The 26361-nt window shown below is 42.2% G+C and overlaps 1 protein-coding gene across 4 annotated transcripts in view; it reads left to right on the forward strand.

The window, feature by feature from the left end:
- The window catches only part of TUSC3 (tumor suppressor candidate 3), a 206907-nt gene that overhangs the window by 149381 nt on the left and 31165 nt on the right, over positions 1-26361 (forward strand). For all 4 annotated transcript variants that reach the window (XM_069977660.1, XM_069977661.1, XM_069977663.1 and 1 more), the window contains one exon: positions 10346-10435. In XM_069977660.1, the coding sequence (XP_069833761.1) occupies positions 10346-10435 (90 nt within the window). The remainder of the gene's footprint in view (positions 1-10345; positions 10436-26361) is intronic.

Here is a 26361-nt window from a genome sequence, read left to right on the forward strand (position 1 = left end):
AGAGGTTTCCTTTGGAGATTCCCATAGAAAACCCCTGTGCTCTGGACAGTTCCTGTCTCAGCCAGAGATGTCAGCAGAGAGCACTGTGTCATTCCCTGCATGACACATAGTAGCTGATAAGTATGTGAAGACTTGAGATTTTTTAATAGAAATAAATTACAAATCTATATAACTTTCTGACACCAGTTGATTTGAAAGAAAAAGATTTTCGCTATACAACCCCTTTAATGGACTCTATCAGATGACATGCAGGAGGTTAATATTAAACAAGCATGGGGATAAGCACCACCATTGCCTACCATTATATTGCATACAGTACATTGTTAGGCTGTGTTTCCAAATATGTGTTTAGAATGTGTGAAGGTGGTAGAAACCATGCCTCCATTTCTCCTCTAAATTCTGCATGGTGTTGCCGAAAATCCCAACTACATCATTAGGCTATTGTGTAGGAATGGGGGCATGCTTTCCCCTGTGTTCAGAATGCATATGTGGAAACATAGCCTAAGGGCACTCTAAATTAGATGCCTCACAACATTTTACTTAAAGAGGTTGCCTGGGAAAATCATAGAGAGTCCTCATTCCCTCCCCATGACATAAAAAACAAAGGAGCCATACTTACCACCCCTTGCTCCCGCCATTACTCCCACTGTGTGATCAAATGGTCCAGGCTCTGCTCCCGTTCTGCCTGCTTCCACGGATTGGGTTGAGTGGGTAGTGTGACATCAGTGGAAGCCAGAAGAACGGAAACACAGCCAGGACTGGAAAATCACACAGTGGCAGTGGCGGCATGAGCGAGGGGTGGTAAGTAGGGCTACTTTCTTGTTTTATGTTACAGAGAAGCAATGGGGAGAATTTAGGATTTTCCTAAGTAACCTCTTTAATAGAGATGAGCGAACCGGGTTCGGGTTCGAGTCCATCTGAACCCAAACAATCGGCATTTGATTAGCGGTGGCTGCTGACCTTGACTAAAGCCCTAAGGCTATGTGGAAAACATGGATATAGTGATTGGCCGTATCCATGTTTTCCAGACAACCTAAGAGCTTGATCCAACTTCAGCAGCCACCGCCAATCAAATGCCAATCGTTCAGGTTCGGATGGACTCGAACCCGAACCCGGTTCGCTCATCTCTACTCTTTAAGGATAAGGTTGGACAGACACATGTGGATGAGACCTCACCCACTTACTGTGGCAGAGTTCAACTGGAGCTTTATTTGAATAGAAAACAGTACTGCAGTTTTACCTGCAAACCCACACAATCATTGTATTTCAAATCTTATGTATTTCCACACAAACATTGTATTTCAAATCTTTAAAAACTGGTGGAGAAAACTTCTAGGTAACCATCGACTGCTGTTCCATAGTCCAAAGCAGCCGGACTTAACAGCAGAATTGTCACTTATTTATAACATAACATTTACCTTGAATACATTTAGCATATAATAACTATAACAAAAACACTATGCTGCTAAAATTATAGTGTGTAGAAATATTCCTAAGAGAGAAAAGGAGGAAGTAATTTTCTGTATAATTACATAAAAAATACAGGATCAGTAAGTAATCTCTTGGTCTTACAGGCTCATAGTGTATGGCAGTATATGCCACATAACCGCACATACTGTTCTGCAAGAAACCTATATAATGCATAGTTTTCTTTTGTAGTTTCAAGGCTGCAGGTCCATTGTACACATGCAGTCTGCACAGTAGACATTAGTTCAGGGTCGTGTGCTTCAACTCATTTCACTCAGCTCTGATGGATTTACTGAGATGCAAACATCTTTTGGAGCCAAAAAAACATCTACAACTGAAAAGCTCCAAGGTAACATCTCCATTATCTTTGCACAGTGAAGTGTCCACTGTCAAGTTCTCTGACATATTGTTTATAACACTGTCAGTTCTGGAGATCCAGCAATGCATACTCACTATCAGATGAAAGGGAGAAGGCTCTGAGCACTTATTAGGGTGCACATTTCTGCTAGCATTACCGAAAAATTGGTACCATCAGTCATTGCCTTCTGGATAACGCTACATCTATTCCAGCTCATCCTCTGCATTTTTAAAGGAGATGCAGTCCAACAAACGATTCTACTACAGTCTATTGTAACATCACTTTATGTGGTTTTTGTTTTTGGTTTTTTTTTCATGTGAAGATTCTCCTTTTGTTTAATTTTTTACATTTGCTTAAAATGGGTTTACAACCATTCTACTCTAGGTTCAGATGTATTTTGCGCCTTCATCTTGGACTATTGCCTGAGATTTCCTTTTTGCTTAATTTCTTAAATATGAGTCTGCAATCCAATAAGACTAAGAACAAACTAAAAATGTCACTGTCTTGACAAAGCAAGAGACGAAAAAATGCTTTCTACCATGAGCACCATCTAAAATGATGACACAGTCTGTCCATCATCATTTAGTACCGAACAGCATTTTTCCAAATTTTTTTTACAACATTGAATGTAAGGCTTCATGCAAACAAAAATGGGAAATGTTCCATTAGCTGCCATATTATAAAGGCACTCTCCCCTAAATGCATTTTGCAGCAAAGTATGTGTCTTATGGATCTTATGTAGTCTGGTTTAAAAGGGTTGTCTGGGGAACAGAAGACAACTGAAGCCTACTGCCCCCTGGTGCTCACTTCTGGTGATTTCATGTCTCAGAAGTAACTCTTCCCAGATGTGGAGGGGGCGGTTGCATATCCCAGTCATCACCCATATGCAATGTCCAATCAGGTTAATGATATATTTATATATCACCTGGTCGGCACTGCCACAGAGATCCAGTTGGTGTGGTCCATATTTGAAATCGATGCCCGATTCCAGCCATCAACACTGGTTTCTTCTTATGCAAATAGGACCACCCTATGCACTGGATGAGGTGGACCTGGTGCCCCCAGTACACCGATATCCTACCCTACCCTTTGCAGCCAAACTTGATTCTGAAAGAGGCATGTCATAGAGGGAAGGAGATATCAATAAATTAGGGGCACCAGGCCCCTACCCACCTCCAGTGTATAGAGAGGCCCTTTTTTGCATATAAAGAAACAGGCACAGACGACGGGAGTCTGATGGCAATTTGAAAAATGGACCAATTGGCGATCAGAAAAATGGTGATATTAAAAAAAAATTCAAAAAAGTGAACACTGGGGACCAGTAGGCTTCAGACAACCCCTTTAAAGTTATTGAATTTCCATCTAGTGCTGTCAGAAATGTGCAGTAGCCCGGTGTGAACTGGGCCTGTTTTTTTTTTTTTGCTTTTCAGCTTCCGGCAATGCAAGAGTTACACTGAGCTCTGCTAGCCTTGATTACCACACCTGAGTAGTCTGTTTGAGTGATGTTTTTCTCTGCATGTCTGCAACCTAGAGGATCCGGACTGGCCTCTTGATCCTCATAAAAGAAAGCTGAGCCAGTCTCTCAGCGCTGGCTATTAAGGTTCATACCCTGATCCCAGCTCCCCCTGTTTACTCCTGTGATCCCCGTTCCTAATCCCTCTGCTTGTGTGACCTGTTATCTGACCTTCCGCCTGACCTCTGACTATCTGATTGTTACCCGACTTTGTACCGCATTGCCCGTTTGGTTTGGAATTTGGCTTGTCGACTTCCCTTTGTGTTTGTTCGTTTGTCTTGTTTTGTGTAACACCTATACTAGTGCAGGGACCGCCTTCGTGGTTGTCCGCGGCTATCTTGGGCCGTTTGAGGCAAGTAGGTAGGGACAGTGGGTGGGCTCAGCATCAGGGCTCACTGTTGTGTCTTGCCCCTACCTCCCCTGCCCCGACAAGTGCATTTTATATAATATATATATACATTATTTTATTTTTATTTTTTTGATAGTTATAGGTTATGATGGTATAGTATAGAATAACCATAAAATATATATCACCCCTTATTAAATGGACTTTATAGTCCCTATTGCTACATATTGCTTATTAAGGAAGCATAGAAATCATAGGCTTCTTGTACTTGGTTCTTTTTAAAAAGCATTGGAATTTTTCCTCCAGTTTGCCTTTTGCTATGAGTTACTGATCGTATGGTAAAGCATATTCTTGTTTGTTTATTTACTACAAATGTAATCTATACAAATGTCAACAAAATTAACAAGATCTTCAATCCCTGCATGAAATTGCATTTCATTAGAAAGGTGCGATAAACTCTCAGAGCAACGCACTTGAAAGGTAGGAAATTGGAATTGATGTACTGTATAAAAGCAAGAAAGCTATTTATTCAAATGCAAGAGAATATACCCAAATTGATTTAAGCTTCTATTTTATCGTTTTTTAAAACAAGTCAATTTTAAAGTTCATAAAACAAGGTAAGTTACTGAATCCCACACAGTAATAACTTTAAGGGAATATTTTATGTTCTTAAAGAGAAAAACTGAATCAGGAAAGAGCCAAAACAATAACGAAATCTGCACATAACGCTTCACATAAATCAGGGGCAGAAAGGAAACACAAAACTAAAGGCCCTATTCCACGAAACGATTATCGTCCGTATTTGGCTGATATCGGCCGCTACGGACGATAATCGTCCCGTGGAATAGAGTGCAATGATCAGCCGACATCGTTCATGTCGGCTGATCGTTGCAGTCGCTTGTTTTTCAACATGTTGAAAAACAAGTGACTGATACAGCAGCGATCTGCTGTCGTCGCTCCATTTGAATAGGAGCATCGGCAGCAGACGCTGCTGTATCCTATGGGCTGTCCGGACGATCAGCGATCACCCGGGCAGCCCCCCCACAGCTCCCCGCTGCCCCTCCTGCACTCACCCGCTCGCTTCTGCCGCGTTGAATAGCGGCGGCAGTGAGCGGGGAATGAGGAGCAAACGAGCGCTGAGAGTGCTCGTTTGCTCCTCTAAACGACCCATGAAATAGGGCCATAAGGCTTGTCTTCTGTGATGACCTCAAAGTAATATTATCTTCTGTATCACCTGTATTTGTCTGCCCATGTCGTTGTTGACACAGCTATATTCTAGCCTATATTAGTATTTGTAGGCCAAAACCAGAAATGGAAAACATAGAGAAAAACTCTGATTTGCGCTTCTTTTGTGTTCTGGACTCATTTCTAGTTTTCAGTTATGATACTGATGCAAAATACAGATCAAAACATCTAAGTGGGAAAATGCACTAAAGGTGCACATAATAAAGATACATGTTCCTGTATAATAGCTCTAGAGGGCACAAGAGCACCTGCCTAATACTTTCCCGAAGAATCTTTTAGCTGGTCAAAATCTTTCCACCTATAGGTTCCCTAGCCTTGCAACAAAGCTAAGATAGGTTACGTAACTAGCTCTTCTTTTGCCTCAAATGCAAACATGTAATGAAGTCAGTCACTTACCCTGGCCTTCTGATTGCCATGTTAGAAAGTTCTTAAAGGGGTTGTCTAGGAAAAAGACATAATAGGCTATGCTGCCAGGGCTGTAATGTATACTTACCTATCCTGCTCCACTACAGCTGCTTGTTTCTGGGCCACTAGCTCTGCGCCTCTGTAAGTGTTTTGAAAACATCTCATCACATGCCGCTCCCACCAGAAATTGCCACTCAGCATAGAGTCTATGCTAATCGGCCATTTCCTCTAAGAACGGAATGTCATTGGATGTTTTCAAAACACTAAAAGCAGTGAAGAGCAGGGGGCGCGGGAACCGGCAGCTGTAGTGGAGCAGGATAGGTAAGTATACATTATTGACATTTCCTCCCAGCCCTGGCAGCATAGCTAATTATGCATTTTTCAGCACCTTAAAGTATTTCCTTTTTTATTGCACCCACCAATACCTTATTTTTCTAAGAATGTATTCAGTCTGGGAGGTAAAATAGAAAGACATATTTACCCTCCTCGCTCTTCTACCACCATTTTCCCCAAGCAGGTTCTATTGCACAGCAATTGCTCCTTTGGGCTTTAACTTATATAGTACCCACTTAGGTAATCAGTAACTGAGACAGGACAAGGTTGGCAGTGCATGCATTGACCCCTAACACAGCACACATTGTGTAACAGGAACAACTGGAGGAGAATGGCAGTGGTGGGAACAAAGTATACAAGTATGAAGTATGTCTTTGTATATTTTCCCCTAGGTTAAACAAAGATACCTTCCTGACATTTTTTACCCAGTATTACGGGAAAAGTAGTAAATACCTAATTTTATGTGAAGTATAGATCAAGGCGCTATCAGTATTGTTATTAGGTGGTGTATTATACAGAACCAATACCACTGGTTGGCTATGATTGAAGCAACACATGCCCTCATATGTAAAAACTAGTAAGAAGAAAACAGGAGGTTTTGTCTATAGGAATAGGTCAGATTTCAGCTCTAGTAATTTAGGATCTGATGGTCAGTTTGCTCTTGAATAGACTTGTTGGCTAAATGTTTCTATCAATATTCTGTATATATTTCAAACATCCCTGCGGTACATCTCCTGTTAATTCTTATTCTCTCTGCAGACTTTTTTTTGCTGACACATATATAATGCATCCCCTTACAAGGATGGTTTCCTTGAGGCAGTGAGAGGAAAAAAATATATATTTGTGTACCGCATTATCAAACCAAGTCCCAAATTATTTCATGCATTTTAATAGTCAACTAAAATTATGAAAAGTGGCTGTTTTGCTTGAATCTGCTTTCAGAAATAATTGCATTGCACTCATTTATGGTCATAGCGAGATTAAATGTGACACTGGTTGGTTGTACTGTTTGAAAATGTGCTAAATTGAATTAGGAATTCAGATGACTAGATGACCTCTTTGCTGTGAGGTATGGAACATTACGACACCCGCAATGCTTGTCATATGATTTAGTGTCCTTTGAATAGCTTGTAAGCTTAAACACAGTGCACTAAACTGGAGCAGCACCACAGGAGAGTAATATAGCCGAGAGGAATTTGTCTTGTATGTATTGTTTAATATTTATTTGTCAGTGGAAATTTTAACCCCTTAAGGCCTGGCCTGTTTAGGGCCATTAGGAACGATTTTATGTTAGTTTGTTTAGTTTTTTTATCTTTACATTACAAGGACAATAACTTTTTTATTCCTCTGACATCTGAGAGAGGACTTTGTACAAGATTACTTGAGGGTTTTATTGGCACCATTTTGGGATATATATGTAAGATATTTTAGTTTTTATGCATTTACTGTGTTATTTGTCATATTTATTTTTCTAAACTGAAGTTTATTATACTTAATTTAAAGGCAACCTATATCACTTTCATGCTGTGTGTACTACAAGTCACCAGGCTGGTCTCTACTGGCTTCTCCCTGCTCCACCGGCCTTAAAGAGTCATTGCTGAGACCCATTGTGATCAGGAGATTTAGTCAGAGACTGGCCACTAATTCCGACAATTTAGCCTGTAGACTTACATTGTAGAAGTTGGCTGTTGCAGAGATACAGCCGGGAAATTGATTGCGCTGCTGCTGTGCTTTCTCCCTGGCTGTGTCACCTAATCAGAGCGGGTCTCAGCAGTGAGACACAGTGTGATCAACAACTTTTGACTTGTAATCAGGCACACTGATGCTAATCTGGTAATCAGATGCAGCTGTCAAAGTTGACAGCTAGATCTGATTATCTTCCGGAGCCGTTCCCTGGTGTCAAGTGGGGTGGATCACTCCTCCGGGATGTTGTCCCGGAGAAGCGATCCACACATCCTTTACCGTCCGGGGTCGCAATTCGGTTGTTTCCGGCTGCAGCAGCCGGAAGCAATCGAGTGCCTATCTCATCAATCTATGCTGTATATCTATACAGCATAGATCGTAATGAGAGATAAGTGTACATATATACTAAAAGTCCCCCATGGGGGCTTCTAGTATAAGTGTAAAAAAAAAAGTGTTGTTATTAATAAAAAGCCCCTTCCCCTTAAAAAAGTTTGAATCACCCCCCCCCCCCATGTTATAAATAAAAATAAATAAATAAACATGTTTGGTATCGCCCAAACTATTAATTTATCACATTCCTGATCTCACATGGTAAATGGTAAAGAGACCCAAACGCAAAAAAATCCCAAAGTGCAAAATTGTGCATTTTTGGTCGCATCAAATCCAGAAAAATTGTAATAAAAAGCGATCAAAAAGTTGCATATGCGCAATCAAGGTACCGATAGAAAGAACACATAATTGCGCAAAAAATGACTCACACAGCCCCATAAACTAAGGGATAAAAGCGCTATACATTTTACGTATCGTTGTAATCGTAACGACTTGATGGACATATATAACAAGTCAGTTTTACCCCAGGGAGAATGGTGTAAAAACAAATACCCCCCAAATAAGCAAAATACGGTGTTTTTTTTTTTTTTTTTTCAATTTCACCACACATTGAATTTTTTCCTGCTTTTGCAGTGTACTTTATGAAAAAATTCAGCCTGTCATTGCGAAGTAAAATTAGTGGCACAAAAAATAAGGGCTGATGTGGGTTTCTAGGTGAAAAATTGCAAGTGGTATGGCCTTTTAAGCACAAGGAGGAAAAAACGAAAACGCAAAAAATGAAATTTGCCCGGTCCTTAAGGGGTTAATAGACCTCGCAGTTGTGTGGCTGTAGGACATGATCTATCAAATTATTTTTTTTAATATAATATCTTATTTTTTCTGCTTAACTAGGGGACTCAAACTTGCTATCACTTGAAATATATATAGTATTATTGCCTATCAGTGTTTCCATATGTAGGCCTTTAGCTGCCATTGGCACCCTTGTGGGTAAAGTGATGGAGTAGGAGGCTGCAAGATGTTATGGCATCTATGGGTTAACCAGTCAGAATCAGAAGTTTCTCTTATCCTGACCCTTACAGAGAGAACATGACTGTTTATCACAGCTGGACTCCTGCTGGGGATTGCGTGGGCACAGCTAGTGTGCCTGTGCAATCACCTGAATGTAAGTGTACATCATGGAATTTCTACTTAAATTTACACCATGGTGACTTAAAGGGGCATTCTCATCTCAACTAATATAGTTACACTTGTAGGACTCATCAAGTTTAATATTTTTTGCAAATACTGTACATTCATTTAGCAAACTTGCCTCCTTCTCCTGATCTGCTGATTATTTCCTTACATTATTGACAGATTGTTGTCTAGGTTATAGACCACCACTCTGCTCTAAAAACAATGGCTGGTATACAATATATATAGATATAGTATACATATTTATATAGATAATAAAGTATTTATACACTATCTCGCTGTACGTTGACATTATAGCTATATACACCAACCAGACCATTGTTTTTAGAGCAGAGCGGTGGTTGTTAGCCTAGACAATGAGCTTTCAACAATGTAAGAGAAGAGGCAATTAGCTAAATGAATGTATTTGCAAAAATATTAAACTTGCTGAGCCCTGCAACTATAACTATATTAGCTGAGATGGGAATACCCCTTTAAGGGTTTAAGTTATAAAAGCTGTCAGTCATATAAGAGAAAACATTCATATATAATCTATACATCCCTTATGTACAGTATTGTATACCAAATATATTTACTGCACTTCTATAAAAGCAAGACTTCTCATAGGAAATCTCTCATCAAGACAGAGCATGGTACTTCCCTTACCCAGGACAATTAATCTTTACTGATCAACTCGGAAGACTCCACTAGACCCCCAGCATTTGACAACCCTATGAAAAATAGAATGGTTGGGAGGTATGAGACAGACTCCTTTTAACTTAGAATAAAACATGCAGGCCTTAAAATCCCCGGCACACGGGTACACAGGATTTATGTAAAGACACAAGCCTCCTGTACTCAATAACAAGGTTAAAATAATTTATGTAGATAGAGAACACTATATACATAGTCATAGATATTTTGAGGGATTTATTTTATGTTTTTAAATTGAGATATGTTTGAATCATTGTTTTTTTTCCCCGAATGTAAAATAAAGCAACTTTCTAAACAGTCTTCATTAAACATTTCCTACCATTTAGCTTCTGCTTAGACTAAGATTAAATAAATCCATCAGATGGACTTTCAAAGATAACAGAGGTGTAGAGTAATACATGCCAGCTTAGGCACTGCATTGAAACTGAACATCTGATTTAGGGCTCAAACTTTCTAGGGGGAGACCAAAGAGCAATAAGTTATTGCACAAGGAGGACAACCTTTTGGTGGAGCAAATATAAAAGGCAATAGCTAGATACCATGTCAGTAAAGGTCTACAGTCTAAATACAAAGTATTGCATTCTAATATAATATAGTCATCAATCTGTCTATATAATAAAATATTTTGTGTTATCATACTATAATACATCCAAAGGCTATGTTCCCACAACGTCCTTTTTACGTGAAAAACGTCCATCCGTTAATAAAGACTGACATCACTAACATACATACATACCCACAAGTTAGTTATATTATTTAACATGTGTTGGTTTTATTTTAGTGTGTTGTGTTTGCAATGACGTCTGGACAAATGTGGAATCATATACGTGGGCCCCCATATGCACATAAAAATCCACAAAATGGTCAAGTGGTGAGTATGTCTTTTTTAGCATTCCAAATTATGTGTTATATTTTGTAGATTTAAACACTTCCTACTATCTGCTTTAGTAGATTACAATGTTTTTCTTTTTGTTTTTTTATATATATTTATGACAATGGAACCAAGGTTTATGTTGGCGTACACAAGTAAAGCTTGTTTCTGTACAGTATATAGAGATAATTGTAAATTGCAAATTGTAAGCTGCAGTTAGTTTACAATGACATTGGTTCTTCACATTTCTGTAAAGGATGTCTACCTCGTTCTTCTTTGAGAGACTGTAGATCGGTAGGTTTTCAGGCATGAACTGTTTTTTAGGTCATGTTACAATGCTTCTATTGTATTCAGAAGTTAAAACTAAAGTAAACCAATTTTTTTGTGTGTTATTCCCATAAATATAAGTGTATATTTATATAACCCAATTATAAAATATGAATGTGCTCTACTGTAACTCATGTGTCTCTAGGGAAGTAGAACAAATGTCTTGGAGAGGCCATTTAGGTGTATTTCCAACTTTAAGACAAGTACTGTTCTTACTCTTGGGTAGTAGTAGTTTGTATCTTTACAGGCTCCCTCAAACCCCTTTGTGGCCAAGCCTCTTTCTTTTTATAAAACGATGAATATAAACCTTAGGTTAACTGAGGCTAGAGAAACCTATTATGCGCTCTTATTTTGTGCTCTTCTAAGAAATCTTGTGACTTTTTAGACTTTTTTTGTAATTAGTTTTAATTGCTGTTATGATAAACCTCAACTTATAGTGAGATTAAGATCCAAATATTAGTTTTGTCAGCTTTGCTGTATATATGGACACAGAGTGAGAAGCAGATTCCCATGTATGTTAACACAGGCCATAAGTTAAGCAGGTAAGTCTTCCATTCATGGCCAGGACTTTTGTGCCCAAACTCTCAGGATCAATCGGGATCCTGGTGTTCAGAGATGGGAATGCACCTTTAAACCATAAGGTAGCCAAAGCAGAGTGAAAACCAAATTTCTCTATTCAACTATGCAGTTTTCAAAATCAGTCAAGGAGTAAGAAAAATAGTAAGATAAATATTACATCACACCATCATGAATGGGTGTCTAAAGTTGGGGCATCAGACATATTTCTACTTTTTAAGGTTTAAGCTGCTGATTGTTGTAAGAATTGCATCTCACCAATAATGGATTATTATTATGTAATTGGGCACTACCCCAGGGCCCTAAGCTCCTAGGGGTCCCATGTCCACCCAAACAGATTTATACTTTTAGTGGTGTATTGTCTCCTGGCTAGAGTTTTTCCATGGCTTGCAAAAAATTGTAGCTTTTTTACTGCGATTTTGCACAAATCAGCACCAAACTGCAGTCAGGAGACAAAGAGGACCAATCACCTAAAAATCACTGTCCCTATTATCAAAGGAAATCTCTCCCTAAGTCTATCTATGAAGATACAGACTGCCTGTGCAGTCTGTATCTTATCCCTTTACCCAATTCTCTTGATTGCTGAACGAAGGCCGGGCGCCGCCATCTTGATGACGTCACTTTGCGTTTCACCGCTGGAACGCAAGTGACGTATTCAAGATGGCGTCGCCCGGCCTTCCAGCACCGAACAAGAGGATAAGGTAAAGTATAAGCTACAGACTGTAAAGGCAGTCTATTTATGAAGATACAGATTGCCTTTGCAGTCTGTATCTTATACTTTACCTGTTCCTCTTGTTTGCTGCAGCAAGGTCGGCGCCGCCATCTTGATTACGTCGCTTTGCTTTTCACCGCTGGAACGCAAGTGATGTATTCAAGATGGCGGCGCCCGGCATCGGACTGCAACGGACAAGAGGATCAGGTAAAGTATAAGATACAGACTGCAAAGGCAGTCTGTATCTTCATAAATAGACAAAATGAAGATACAGACTGCTGTTGCAGTCTGCATCTTATACTATACCTGTTCCTCTTGTTCGGCCCGGCCGCCGCCATCTTGATTACGTTACTTGCGTTCCACCACTGGAACGCAAATGACGTAATCAAGATGGCGGCGGCCGGCCTGTGCAGTTTGTATCTTATCCCTTTACCCAATTCTCTTGATTGCTGAACGAAGGCCGGGCGCCGCCATCTTGATGATGTCACTTTGCGTTTCACCGCTGGAACGCAAGTGATGTATTCAAGATGGCGGCGCCCGGCATCGGACTGCAACGGACAAGAGGATAAGGTAAAGTATAAGATACAGACTGCAAAGGCAGTCTGTATCGTCATAAATAGACAAAATGAAGATACAGACTGCTGTTGCAGTCTGTATCTTATACTATACCTGTTCCTCTTATTCGGCCCGGCCGCCGCCATCTTGATTACGTTACTTGCGTTCCACTACTGGAACGCAAATGACGTAATCAAGATGGCGGCGGCCGGCCCTGCTGCCGCTGTGGATGACGGGAGCTTCCTGTCTCGAGCCGGCTCTTTTGAAAAGAGCCGGCGCGAGACAGTGAATTGAAAAGTGAATAAAACAAAAATGCGGCCGAAAAAATGAATAAAAGTATTTACAAATGTTAATTAAATAAATAATTACATTGAATTAGAAAATAATTTTTTTTTAAATTTCTTCCGTGATTGGTTCTCTTTAAGTAACATTAGAGTACATACCGAAGGACCTTAACATGAAATAGGTCTGTACTGTACGATACTGTTTCCACAGTATGTGGAAAAGGGACAGGGAGAACAATCAGTAAAGAGAGGGGTTTAGGGTCACCAGTCTGGGGTGGGTGCAGGAGGATACAAGGTGACAAGTCTGGGGTTCGAGCAGGAGGATACAAGGTGACCAGTCTGGGGTTGGGGCAGGGGTAGATGGTGACCAGTCTGGGGTGGGGGCAGGGGGATACAGGTTGACCAATCTAGGGTGGGAGCCAGGGGTTTACAAAGTGATCAGTCTGGGTGGGGGCAAGAGGATACATGGTGACCAGTCTGAGGTGGGAGCAGGGGGATGCAAGGTGACCAGTCTGGGGCGGGGCAGGGGGTACAAGGTGACCAGTCTGGGGTTGGGGCAGGGGGATACAGGATTACAAGTCTATGGTGGGGGCAGGGGGACACAGAGTGACCAGTCTGGGGCGGGGCAGGGGGTACAAGGTGACCAGTCTGGGGTTGGGGCAGGGGGATACAGGATTACAAGTCTATGGTGGGGGCAGGGGGACACAGAGTGACCTGTCTGGGGTGGGGACAGGAGGATACAGGGTTACCAGTCTGGGGTTGGGGCAGGGGGATACAGGATGACCAGTCTGGGGTGGGGGCAGGGGGATACAGGATGACCAGTCTGTGGTGGGAGTAGGGGGATACAGGGTGACCAGTCTGGGGTGGGGACAGAGGGATTCGGGGTGACCAGTCTGCAGTGGGAGCAGAGAGATACAATGTGACCAGTCAAGGGTGGGTGCAGGGGCCATGCAATGTTGCCAGTCTAGGGTGGGGACAGAAGGATACAGGGTGACCAGTCTGGGGTTGGTAGAGGGGAATACAGGGTGACCAGTCTGGGGCAGGGCAAGGGGTACAAGGTGACCAGTCTGGGGTGGGGGCAGGGGGATACAGAGTGACCAGTCTGGAATGGGGGCAGGTGGATACATGGTAACCAGTCTGTGGTGGGGGCAGGGGGATACAGGGTGACCAGTCTGGGATGGGGACAGAGGGATACAGAGTGACCAGTCTGGGATGGGGGCAGATGGATACATGGTAACCAGTCTGGGGTGGGGGCAGGGGGATACAGGGTGACCAGTCTGGCATGGGGACAATGGGATACAGAATGACCAGTCTGGGATGGGGGCAGGGGGATACATGGTAACCAGTCTGGGGTGGAAGTAGGAGGATACAGGGTGACCAGTCTGGGGTGAGGGTATTGACACAAGAAATCAAGGTCATTGGAGCTTGTGCGTGTGTGAGAGGAAGAGGGGATATTGGTGTAATTTGTGGTCTGAATTAATTTTCAGGTAAAGTGTCTGTATTTAGGGGTCTGGCTAAGGTCTGGAATAATGTTGTAAATTGAATTGCGAGAAAGGGGGTAGTACATTACTTTATACTTTAACCCCTTGATGACACCTGTCTCCAGCCTTGTGCCATAAAATACCATAACACTGGGGCTCACGGTGGAGATGGATTGCCTCCCAATTCACAGGTCCGAACAACAGGGAGCAGAGACAATGGCACCTCTATTAAGGTATATAGGTAAAAAATTCCAAATGGAAGTAATTTAGAAAACTTTACAGGTACATGGTAAGTAAGTATGACATTATCTATCCTGTACTATGAACACCACACTACTGTTGCCATAATTACAGTAGGGTGGGGTGTGGGGGGCAGGCTTGGTGAACAGCCCGGGGCCTATGGTAAAGTTAATCCGCCCCTGCAGCTCAGTTATAAGCCGGCATGAACATTCTTTTCCAGATCTTTCTCCAACCATTTTATACAGGCAGAGCAGGCTCCCCACTACTAGTATAGAGTTCTAATCACATATGGTATGTTGCTTCACATGTACAATGATTCATCTAATTGAGTCTTTAGAGAGCTTTTTAATGCAACAATAATTGCCTACATGATGCAAATGGAATTGCTTTGTGAGACAGCCATGCAAGAGCTTAAATTCTTCTGTTTTCTAGTCCAGAATACTAATTACAGTCATGCTCTGTTCACACCTCGTTTTTTACCTATATCACTGTATCAGGAAGGCTGCAGTGTATCCCATTGTATAGCCCTATGGTGGGATATGTTGCTCATAGAATCCCATACCAGTCCCTTGTAGGCCATGATGTAAGCTGGGAAATACAAAAAAAAAGCAACAGCACTCTGACATGTGGAGTACACATGGCTTCCTAGATAGACACAGGCAAATGGCCCTGTCCACTTATTTCAGAACTTTAGTGATGGCAGTGTCCGTGCCAGTTTTTTTTCTTTTTTTTTTTAAGAAACTTTTAAGGGGTAGTTCAGCAAAAAAAAAAAAATCTTTCAAATCCACTGGTGTCTGAAAATGCTGGAGATCTGTAATTTACTTCTATTAATAAATCTCAAGTCTTCCAGTACTTATGAGCTGCTGTATGTCCTGCAGGAAGTGGTTTATTGTTTTCATTCTGACACAGCGCTCTCTGCTGCCACCTCTGTCCATGTCAGGAACTGTCCAGAGCAGTAGCAAATCACCATGGTAACATCTCATTCTCTCCAGACTGGAAAGAATATAATTTCCTTCAGGATATACAGCAGCTGATAAGTACTGGAAGACTTAGATTTTTAAGAGAAGTAAATGAAAAATCTCTGTCCCTTTCTTGCGCAAATTGATTTGAATGTGTTTTTTTTTTTTTTTTTTTGCTAAACTACCCCTTTAATCCTCCATATAAAAAGAGATACAATAGATGTTTCAACTAGCTATTAGTCTGTTACAAGCAATGGTGTAAGCTAAGTGGATGGGGGACCTGGCCTATAGACTAATTGAGGGTATACATGGGGGAGTTCTTCTAATGTATACCTTTGATGTCTACAAAAGTGAACTCTAAACAAAGACGTAATAATTGCAATGAAGTAATATATTAACTTGTTCAGTATATTTGGGTGGTTCAAAAGGGTGACGTTGCATTGAAGACTACACTGCCCTGGCAAGATATACATTCAGGTTAAACTTTCCAGCCTGTCACTAGAGATCTGTAGCTCCAATATGCTCAGTTTTTCTCTTCCTGTTTCTCTCCTGTCAGCTTATATCTTTATGCAGAAGCCCCTGAAGTACACTAGCAAAATGCTTTTTTCTTCCAAGCATCTAAGGTGAATAATTAATTTGTCCTGTCCTTAAAGGGTTCCAAACAATAAAAAAAATCTTGTCACAAACATGTCTTACAAACTTCCTTGATGTCGAGTGTTACATTGGCTGCCAGCGTGCATTACTGACTCATAAATCACACATTTTATTTATTTATACCATGTTTTACAGAGAAGAAATGCTTTGAGAAATGTTATCATTTTCCGGCATGTTTCTTCATGTACATAATATATGTAACTCCTTTATTCTTTTCCATTACATACAGTATTAAAGAGGAAATCTGCTAAGGCGTATTTGCTGGCTTATTCAAGCGCCTTTACTGTTATGTTAAATCTAGTAGTAGAAGCGTATGCCTTTTACTGTCTTCATATAGGACATAAAGGGGCTGTATTCTTCAACACTGCAAAGCAGTTTGACATGTTTTTTGAGCTGATGTTGTGCTGGACAATGTGAGCGACTTCTCCCTAAATTATTGAACAAAACCGCTCATGGTTATGTCACTATGTCTAACATTTCCTCAACTATGGATTTTGTTTATAAAATATAGATATATGGCTGATGCCAGTAAAACATTTGTAACATTAAGACCTATAAAATCATGAAATAACTGAGATGTGTTAATGAATGAGAAAGGAGAATTGCTTTAGGTATCTTAACCTATGATAACAGCTTAAAATAAAGGGGAGCCTCTGGCAGTGGGATGTAGGCCATTTAATACCCCATTCTCTACGAGCAGGGGCGGTCTTGGCATTTCTGGGGCCCCAAGCGAATTTATGTCTGCCCCCCCCCCTCGACACGCGTTCCAAAACAATAGACCGCTGTGTGTTGCCCCCAGTAGTATATACCCCTTGTGTGCTACCGCCAGTAATATATATACTCCTTGTGTGCTGCCCCCAATAGTATATACCCCTTGTGTCCTGGCCCCAGTAGTATATACCCCTTTGCTTCCCCCAGTAGTATAAAGACCCCTGTGTGTTCCCCCAGTTATACATAGCCCCCCCGTGTGCTCCCCCAGAAGTATATAGACCTCCTGTGTGCTGCCCCAGTTTTATATACCCCCTGTGTGCTCCCCCACTAGTATATAGGCCCCCTGTGTGCTCCCTCAGGGGTATTTATCCCCCCTGTGTGTTCCCCACTTGGATATAGACCTCCTGTGTGCTCCCCCACTTGGATATAGACCCCTGTGTGCTCCTCCAGTAGTATATAAACCCCCTGTGTGGTTCCCCCAGTAGTATATAGACCCCCTGTGTGCCCCATCAGTATTATATAGACCCCTTGTGTGCTGCCCCAGTAGTATACAGACCCCTGTGTGCTCCCCCAGTTATATATAGACCACCTGTGTGCCTCACTAATAGTATATAGACCCCCTGTATGTTCCCCCAGTAGTATATAGACCCCCTGTGTGCCCCACCAGTAGTATATAGACCCCTGCGTGCTTCCCCAGTAGTATATAGCCCCCCTGTGTGCTCCCCCACTTGGATATAGACCTCCTGTGTGCTCTCCAAGTTGTATATAGACCCCATTCTGCTGCCCCAAGTAGTATATAGACCCCCTGTGTGCTGCCCCCAGTAGTATATAGACCCCTCTGTGAAGCCCCAGTAGTTTATAGCCCCCCTGTGTGCTCCCCCTGTTATAAAGCCCCCCTGTGCGCTCCCCCAGTTAAACAGATCCCTGTGTGCTCCCCCTCCCATATAGTATATAACACAATAAAACAAACACTTATACTCATCTGGGTCTGGGCGTCTCCTCTTCTCTTCACTCTTGTGGCCGCAGGAAGGATTTTCCCTGCGATCACAAGAGGCCGCACTCCACTTGTCCTGACGCCGATGCTCCAGTGATGTCACTGGAGCGCCGGCACCACAAGGACAAAGCTGCCACTTGTGACCGCAGGGAACACCCTTCCTGCGGCCACAAGAGTGACTGACATGAAGGGAGCCAATGTCTCCCGCCCTGTCAGTGCTGCTGCATGTAACTATGAGCGCTCATTACGAGTGCTCATAGTTACAGTTCAGATGGCAGCAGCGAGTGGGGCAGCGGCACTGTCCAGCGGTCTTGAGCACAAGAGCGGGGCCTGGGGGCCCCCCTGGATGTTGGGGGCCCCAAGCGATCGCTTGGGGTGCTTGGTGCCAAGGACCGCCACTGTCTATGAGTCATTAGTTTTTAGTTTCTATACATTGCTGCCTGTGCTTTATCTGGCTATCACAATCATAATTGATGTCTATGATTGCAAAAAAAGCTGTTATTGAAATTTATTAAACATGGTGTAAAGTGAAACTGGCTCAGTTGCCCCTAGCAACCAATCAGATTCCACCTTTCATTCCTCACAGACACTTTAGAAAATGAAAGGTGGAATCTGATTGGTTGCCTCTAAATAATGCACCTGGAGTCATTGGGATGTTACACAGCAGCTCTTTGTAGGCCTTCCTGCCTGATACAGTGGGAAAAATAAGTATTTGATACACTGCCAATTTTGCAATTTTTCCCACCTACAAAGAATGGATAGGTCTGTAAGTCTTATAGTTGGTATTCTTCAAATATGAGGGACAAAATCATATCAAGAAAATCACATTGTATGATTTTTAAATAATTAATGTCCATTTTATTGCATGAAATATGTATTTGATCACCTACCAACCAGCAAGAATTCTGGCTCTCACAGACCTGTTACTTTTTCAGTAGCTCCTCCTACTCTGCATTCATTATTGTTTGAACTTGTTATCTATATGGAAAAAAAAACACCTGTACACACACTCAATCAGTCACACTCCATCTTCTCCACAATGTCCAGGACCAAAGAACTGTCTGAGGACACTAGGGACAAAACGGTAGACGTGCACAAGGCTGGGATGGGCTGCAGGACAATAGGCAAGCAGTGTGGTGAAAAGGCAACAACTTTTGGTGCAATTATTAGAAAATAGAAAGAACACAATATGACTGTCGATCTTCCTCGATCTGGGAATCCTTGCAAGATCTTAGGGTACTAAATGACCTACGTTACACTGCCAGCAGCTTCACTTTGAATAAGCTACTGACAGCTACTGTTTAAACAGTTATTTATATTTTAAAAAATTATATCTGTGTGAACAGTGCCACCAGGAGAGGTAGCTGGATACAATGGGCCCATTACTTCTAGCATTCTACAACAGCAGAAGGTCCCCAGGAAAGGCATGCACAATCCCACATTTCAGGTGCTGTGAAGGTCCAGAACCTTTCATGACATAAAGGCCAATGATGAGTCACATCCTGGAGGAGGAGTCCAAAAGGGCAAAGCAGAGGTATATGTAGGTTCTGTAGGGACCTGTATATATTAATATGAATATGTGCGTGCGTGTGTGTGTGTAAGTAGCAGAGCTGTGTGTGTGTATGTAAGAACAGCTGTTTGTGTATATACTTGAGATGTGTGTGTAGGTACCAGAGCAAGTGACACATTAAGGCCTGTTTCTCACAAGTATAATACTGGGACATTTTTGTGTCTGTATTATGGCTGCAAGTCCCAGCCTGATTGTTGTTCTGATGACTTGACAGCATAATAGGAATTTATGATAGGATCTATGATGGTCTCAGTTCAGATGGTTAGACCTGTGGTCAGGATGGGACATTAGGCCAGAATACAGGCTCTGAAATGTCCTCCTATTACACTTGTGTGGAACCGGCTTTACTTAGATAACTAAATATAGTGGAGCACCTACATGCACTATTGTAGTTTGTATCACTGGTCAGAAGATGTTGACATTGAGCTAACAGGATCTATCCACTGCCCTACTCAGGGCCGGCTCCAGGTTTTTGTGGGCCCTTGGGCGAGAGAGCCTCAGCGGGCCCCTTTGTATAGCACACCTCGGGGCAAACCTAGCACACCTCGGGGCACACCTACCAAATAAAGTTTGACAAAATATCGAAAAACTCACAGGTGACGTCTTCTTTGATCTGAGGCGATCGCTCTCCGTTTCCTCTCCATCTGGCCCAGACCTCCATGATGATTTCTTCCAGCTACAATTCATCTCTTAGGGACCTGTCAGACAAACATGTTAGGCTCCGCACTTTTCCAGCAACTTCCCTCCCTTTTTCCCACCCATAGGCTCCTATACACTAGTAACTCCACTGTTTGGTGTCATGTGCAGTAAAGTAAGGAAGTTTGTGGGTCCCGTGCTGTGCCCCCCATATAGTAATAATGCCCTCTGTCCCCATAGTAATGCCCCCTGCTGTGCCCCATAGAAATGCCCCCTGATCTCCCTCAGCACAAGAAAATAAAAAAATAAAACACTCACTAATCCGGGCGGGGGACGGGTCCTCTTCTCCCTTGTGTGCACCTTGTGGATCCACCAGCAGGCGTGATGACGTCATCGCTCTGCACCTGTTGGTGAGAGCGCATCCATGCTAGAATGGACTAGAATGGAGGTGCTAGAAGGAGGTCGTCCCCTTGGAGTCTGTATTCTAGCTTCTTCACCATAGAGAAGGCTAGAATGGAGTTACAATAAGAGACATTACATGAGGTATACCAGGGGGAACTACATCTCCCAGCATGTCCAGCCTGTTATTATGGGATATCAAAGGACATTACAGGAGGAGATTTAAGAGGAGTACTACAACTCCCAGCATGGACAACCTGTTATTATGGGAGATCAGAGGCCATTACAGGAGGAGATATAAGAGGACTACAACTCCCAGCATGGACAGCCTGTTATTATGGGAGATCAGAGGCCATTACAGGAGGAGATATAAGAGGACTACAACTCCCAGCATGGACAGCCTCTTATTATGTGAGATCAGAGGCCATTACAGGAGGAGATATGAGGAGAACTACAACTCCCAGCATGGCCAGCCTGTTATTATGGGAGATCAGAGGCCATTACAGAAGGAGATATAAGAAAAGGACTAAAACTCACAGCATACAGAGGGAAGGTATTAGTGAGCCCCGCCTCCTCATGTCACATGACAATGATCACAGGTCCTTTATCCATATACAGCCTCTCCCGTTCTCAGCCCCGCCCCCTTATGACGTCACCACAGGTCCTTCATCCATATGCAGCCTCTCCCGTTCTCAGTCCCGTCCCCTTATGACGTCACCACAGGTCCTTCCCCAGTGCAGGAAACACGGCAGGTCCTTCCCCAGCCCCTCCAGCCCTCCCCCGGACTTGGGGTCGGCAGCACCCCCTCCCCCGGGGGTCGGTGATGCGGCGGGCGTCTGTCTCACTGCTTGGGCAAGTGTCGGGGGCCCCTTAGGCGGCCGTGGGCCCCGGCACTTGCCCGAGTATGCCAGGTGCTGACACCGGCCCTGGCCCTACTGCTTCAGGAAACTTTAATACAATTGTTTTACCTAGTGTATTCAAGCATTTAAATTAATTTAGATCCTTCTTTATATGTGTAATAATAAGGTAAAGAGAGACCAACATACAGAAAAGGAACAGCACCTCAAGGTAACTGTGTCACAAAGAGTTCAAACACTGCCGTGTATAAACACTGCCGTGTATAAATGTGGGTGACTGCATGGTGCTCAGATAAAAATTGAGAAACAACAATTTGGAGAAGGAGTAAATGGTACTCACCGCTTGATGCAGGGCCGGACTGGAAATAAAATTCAGCCCTGGCATTGGAGGGTGTAGAGGCCCACTTGCTTTCTGGTTTACTTTAAACATGTTTAAAGGGGTTTTCAGATTTAACCTTACTTGTCCCCTATCCATAGGATCTCTAGATCTGTACCCCGGCTCCTTTGTTATGAATGGAGCTGCGGGTTGGTGTGTGACCTGCAGCTCTATTCATTCTCTATGTAGCTGTGCGAAAGAGTCGAGTGCTGAGCTTGGCGCTCTCTCTGGCTGCTCCACAGAGAATGAATGGAGCTGCAAGTCACAAGCCAACCTGCAGCTCCATTTATAACAAAGGAGTCTGGGCATCAATCTAGAGATCCACGGAGGTCACAGAGGTCGGAATCTCATACCTGTCCCCTATACTGTGAATAGAGGACAAGTGAGTTTTAACCGGAAAAGCCCTTTAGGGTGTGTTCACACTTAGCGAGTTTGCAGCGGATTTCATGCTGCAAGTTTCACCAGTACGGTTTAATGGTCCACCACTTTCTCAGCAGATTTTTATTCTGCTGCTAGAATGTAGTAACAGATATGTTTAATGATTTAGCTGCCGTGTCGGTACAAATAATAAACAGCCAATGCTTACCCCTTGCATGCTCCTGCTCAAGTCTCTTGGTCCCAGCTAGCTGATGGCCCCCTAAACCAGTCAGAAGCTGCAGGGGGACAGTGCACAGTTGCCTGAGCCTTGAGGAAGAGTGCACTGTGAGGAACGCAGGCAGGTAAGCATTGGCTGTTTATTATTGTTACAGGCATGGCAGCTAAATGTTTCTACATTCTAACAGCAGAATGGAAATCCACAGCGGGAATGTAGAGCCATAGACTATAATTGTACTAAGTATTGCAGCAGATTTCACTGCAAAATTCACTATGTGTGAAAAGTTTTTTGTGTGTGTTTTTACACAATTTTAAATGGGGTGTTTCTGTAAAAATACATAAGTTATCCACAGGATAGGTCATCAATCACTGATCAGAACCTGTTATTTAAATGGGAGTTGAGCTGAGGTCACAGGTCGGTACTAGAGATGAGCGCTACTCCAGCACGCTCCAGAGCAATCACTTGCCATTTGAATACTGGTGGCTGAAGAATTTGGATGCAGCCCTAGAGAGTCCTGAAAAACATGGATACAGCTTATGGCTGTGTGATATGATCACATTTTGTAATAGATTTGCTGGGTCCAGGGTGTTTTTTTTTTTCAAAATGCAGCATGCTGTAGGTGTAGAATATTGCCAGTGTTTATTAACTATTTTTAAGCCTATGGGAGGAAAATGCATGCTCAGTATGTAAGTGGCACATGCATGCTGCATTAAAAAAAAAAGCATTAAAGTGAATGTACCATCAGGTACATGTTTTTTGTTTTGTTCTTTTACATTAGACAGTGAAGGAATCCTAATGCAGTTCTTTTTTTTTCTTTTTTTTACACGCTCTATCTCATTCTTTTGCCATGCGTTGGCCCGTCTCTATACACTGGAGACGGGCCAGCCGCCCCCCCATTGTAATGATATCCTCTCCCCTCTGTGGCGTGGCTCCATTAAAATCAATCACGTCACAGAGGGGAGGGAATATAGTTACACTGGGGGATTCACAGCCTTCCAAAAAAGGACAACACATATCAGCCCCGTCCAAGCTACAAAGTAAATAAGGCTGGAAGCAGTTTATCCCTGTGTAAAGGCAGCGACTAAAGATGCGCGTGACTGGAACATGCTCAAAAGCGATCGCTTGGCATTTGAATGCCGGTGACTGACTAAGTTGGATGCAGCCCTAGGGAGTCGTGGAAAACATGGATACAATCTATGGACTACTCTACCGATCAAACACTGATGGGACTCTACTGTGGCTTAAAAATAGTTAATAAACACCCATAATATATCATATACCTACAGCATGCTGCATTGTGAAAGGAAACCATGGACCCAACAAATCTATTGCAAAATGTGATAGCATATCACTGGTGAGTATATAAGCCTTTAGACAGGGCCAAGATACAGGGACCTTCTTACCCTGATGTTACTAGGCTGATGCTGATTGTTTTTTTTACCTGGCTGATTATGGAAAAGGGGGGGGACCCCTCATGGTGACATAGCTCTCTTGCATACAATAAATCACACCCCTCATTTTCAAAGCAAAAAAAAAAAATTAAATCTCAATATGATGCTGAGAGAGCCGAAAGTGCGGCTGTATCAGTAAAATCTTGTGGAGATTTAAACAAGTCTGTATAAAGTGCCTCCTCTATAATGGAGTGGCATGCCCATACCCTCATGTCATGTCCACTGCCCTACAGTCACTGCACACAGCATATGCACCTCTATTACCTTCAGGACCTCCAAAGGGTGGCTCTTACACGGCTCTATATTGTGGGAATGGTGAGCAGCTAACAACACCAGAGTGACAGCTGACAGCCCAATGGCGCACCCTCCTGCACTGCTCCTCTTCATCAGGTGCTGGGCGGCACTGGCACTGTGTTTTAGAAGATGCCTAGCACGTTGCCCATCTACTAGTTACATATTTTATATGAATGATAATATCGTATATAAATCAGTAGTTTATACAGTTCCCAAATAATACCAGTATACAAGGAGAAATATTATGACCATCGTAGTGTTACTGAGCAAATTCTATGTACTGAGACCAATATTACCAATACTAGCAATATACAGGTAACAGATAATACCTTTTGGCGCCCAGCCCAGGCCCCTAATGTGGACCCTCCTGGCACCCTTCCCAGCCCAGGCCCACCCCAACCCCCTAAGCGGACCTTCCTCATGCTCGCCACAGCGTGTGGGTCCTGAGGGTCTGCTTCTGTGCGATCCATGTCTCATTTCTGCACGTAACAGTGCATAGTGTGAAGTCCTTTCATACATGTCACTTTTTCAAAACCTGCAAATTTTTATTTTAAAGGATGAACTAGTTCATAGCAGATTTCAATCAGTGAAGAGTAAAAACAAAGTTTGGTTAAAAAAGACCTGAGAGAAAATATTTGCTGCAAAGTTGAAACGTGTAAATACCAGTAATGAAAGATTTTATAAGTTGCAGAACAAAACAGGTGGTATATGTAATTTTCTGCCCCTGCGGAAGGTTCTATGTGGGTTAGACCAAAAGAGCCTTACATATCTGCATGATTCATTTAAGACGGGTATTGGTGCCCCGTGGTTGATCCAACACATCTGGGATGAACGTGAGAATGATAAAAGTGACGTGTATGAAAGGACTTGATGCATACTGTGCGCTATTATGTGCAGAAACGTGGTGGAACCTACACACAGAAGATGAGGGTCCTGGGGGTCTAAATGAAAGAGTAAACCGTAATTCCTTATTATAATTGGAACATGATCATGTTAGTGTTTTTAAATATTGTTTTTATTTTTTTATTAAATGTCTGTCTACAACATTACTAGCTATATCCATTTATAGCATGATGAAGTAGGGGGAGACGGGGTTCGAAGACTCAGCGCGAAAGAGACTGCCAGCGTCTGCCAGCATGTCCACACTGTATCTTTTTCCATGTTGATTTTCATCTAGCAATAAAAAGAAGTTCAGAAGACATCAAGCGATGAGGGCCAGTTACTCATTCTCCAGATTGTTATAAAGTAAAGAGAGTCCTGCTTGATCTTTTAAATTCTCCTCTACATTGCTGTTCAGTTTTTAAGGCACCATGGGGAATATATAGAAATCTGAGTCAAAGCAGATCGCTTTATTTTAAGTAATTGATTTTGCTGCATGTATTTGGAATTCATGAACTTCTTTATCTTGGTTTCATTAATGGAAAAACACATTTTGTTTCTCGTGTTGTGTTATCAGACCATATAATTAGACATGACAATATGATTTTTATTATTATTAATTGTAAATTTCCCATGATAATCTCCAGTTTTACACTAGAAATCTGTCTTGGCATGTCTGTAATCCGTTCTTTTATCCTACAGTGTATCATATTAGGTACTCCATAAACCTGATGTCTATAAAATGGGGTTGTTATATATTTATATATGTAGTTCTGTCATTGATGCACCCACTGCTCAATATTTAAGCTATAGCTTAAGTTTGAAGTTCAAAATTTTTGATTATTTAATTTTTTTTTGTTCTGAATTTTATTGTTTTCTGCTTTGACCTTTGCAGATTGATTTATTTTTGGTATTTTCAAGAACAGTTTACAACTAAGTAAAGAGTTATTTCACTGAAAAAGTTCTAGTCTATAAAGACTGGTAGATATTGCTGAACTGTTCATTTAAACTGATTTCTCATGAGAAACTTACTACCATAAATTGAGATTTTCACTGTTCTAAAGTGAAATATGGGTCCTTCTTTTCATATAAATTCTGCCCTGATGCTGAAAATGGAATTGGGTACAACTCACTGTTATGTAACTCTTCCTTAGTCTGCTTCACTGCAATAATCAAACTTTTGCATGGCTTGTATACAAATGTGATACCTTACTCTTTCTCCCTTGCCCTTTCAACCCAATTGATTAGTGCAGAGAAGCAGAATCATGTTGAAAATTTACCAGAAAACTGCACTGCTAATTCCACGCTTTCCTTACTGGCTATTTAAATGGATATTCCCATCATAGATATTTATGGCATATCCACACATCCACTGT

This window comes from Dendropsophus ebraccatus, chromosome 7 (assembly GCF_027789765.1).
Source record: "Dendropsophus ebraccatus isolate aDenEbr1 chromosome 7, aDenEbr1.pat, whole genome shotgun sequence".
Classification (NCBI taxonomy): Eukaryota; Metazoa; Chordata; class Amphibia; order Anura; family Hylidae; genus Dendropsophus; species Dendropsophus ebraccatus.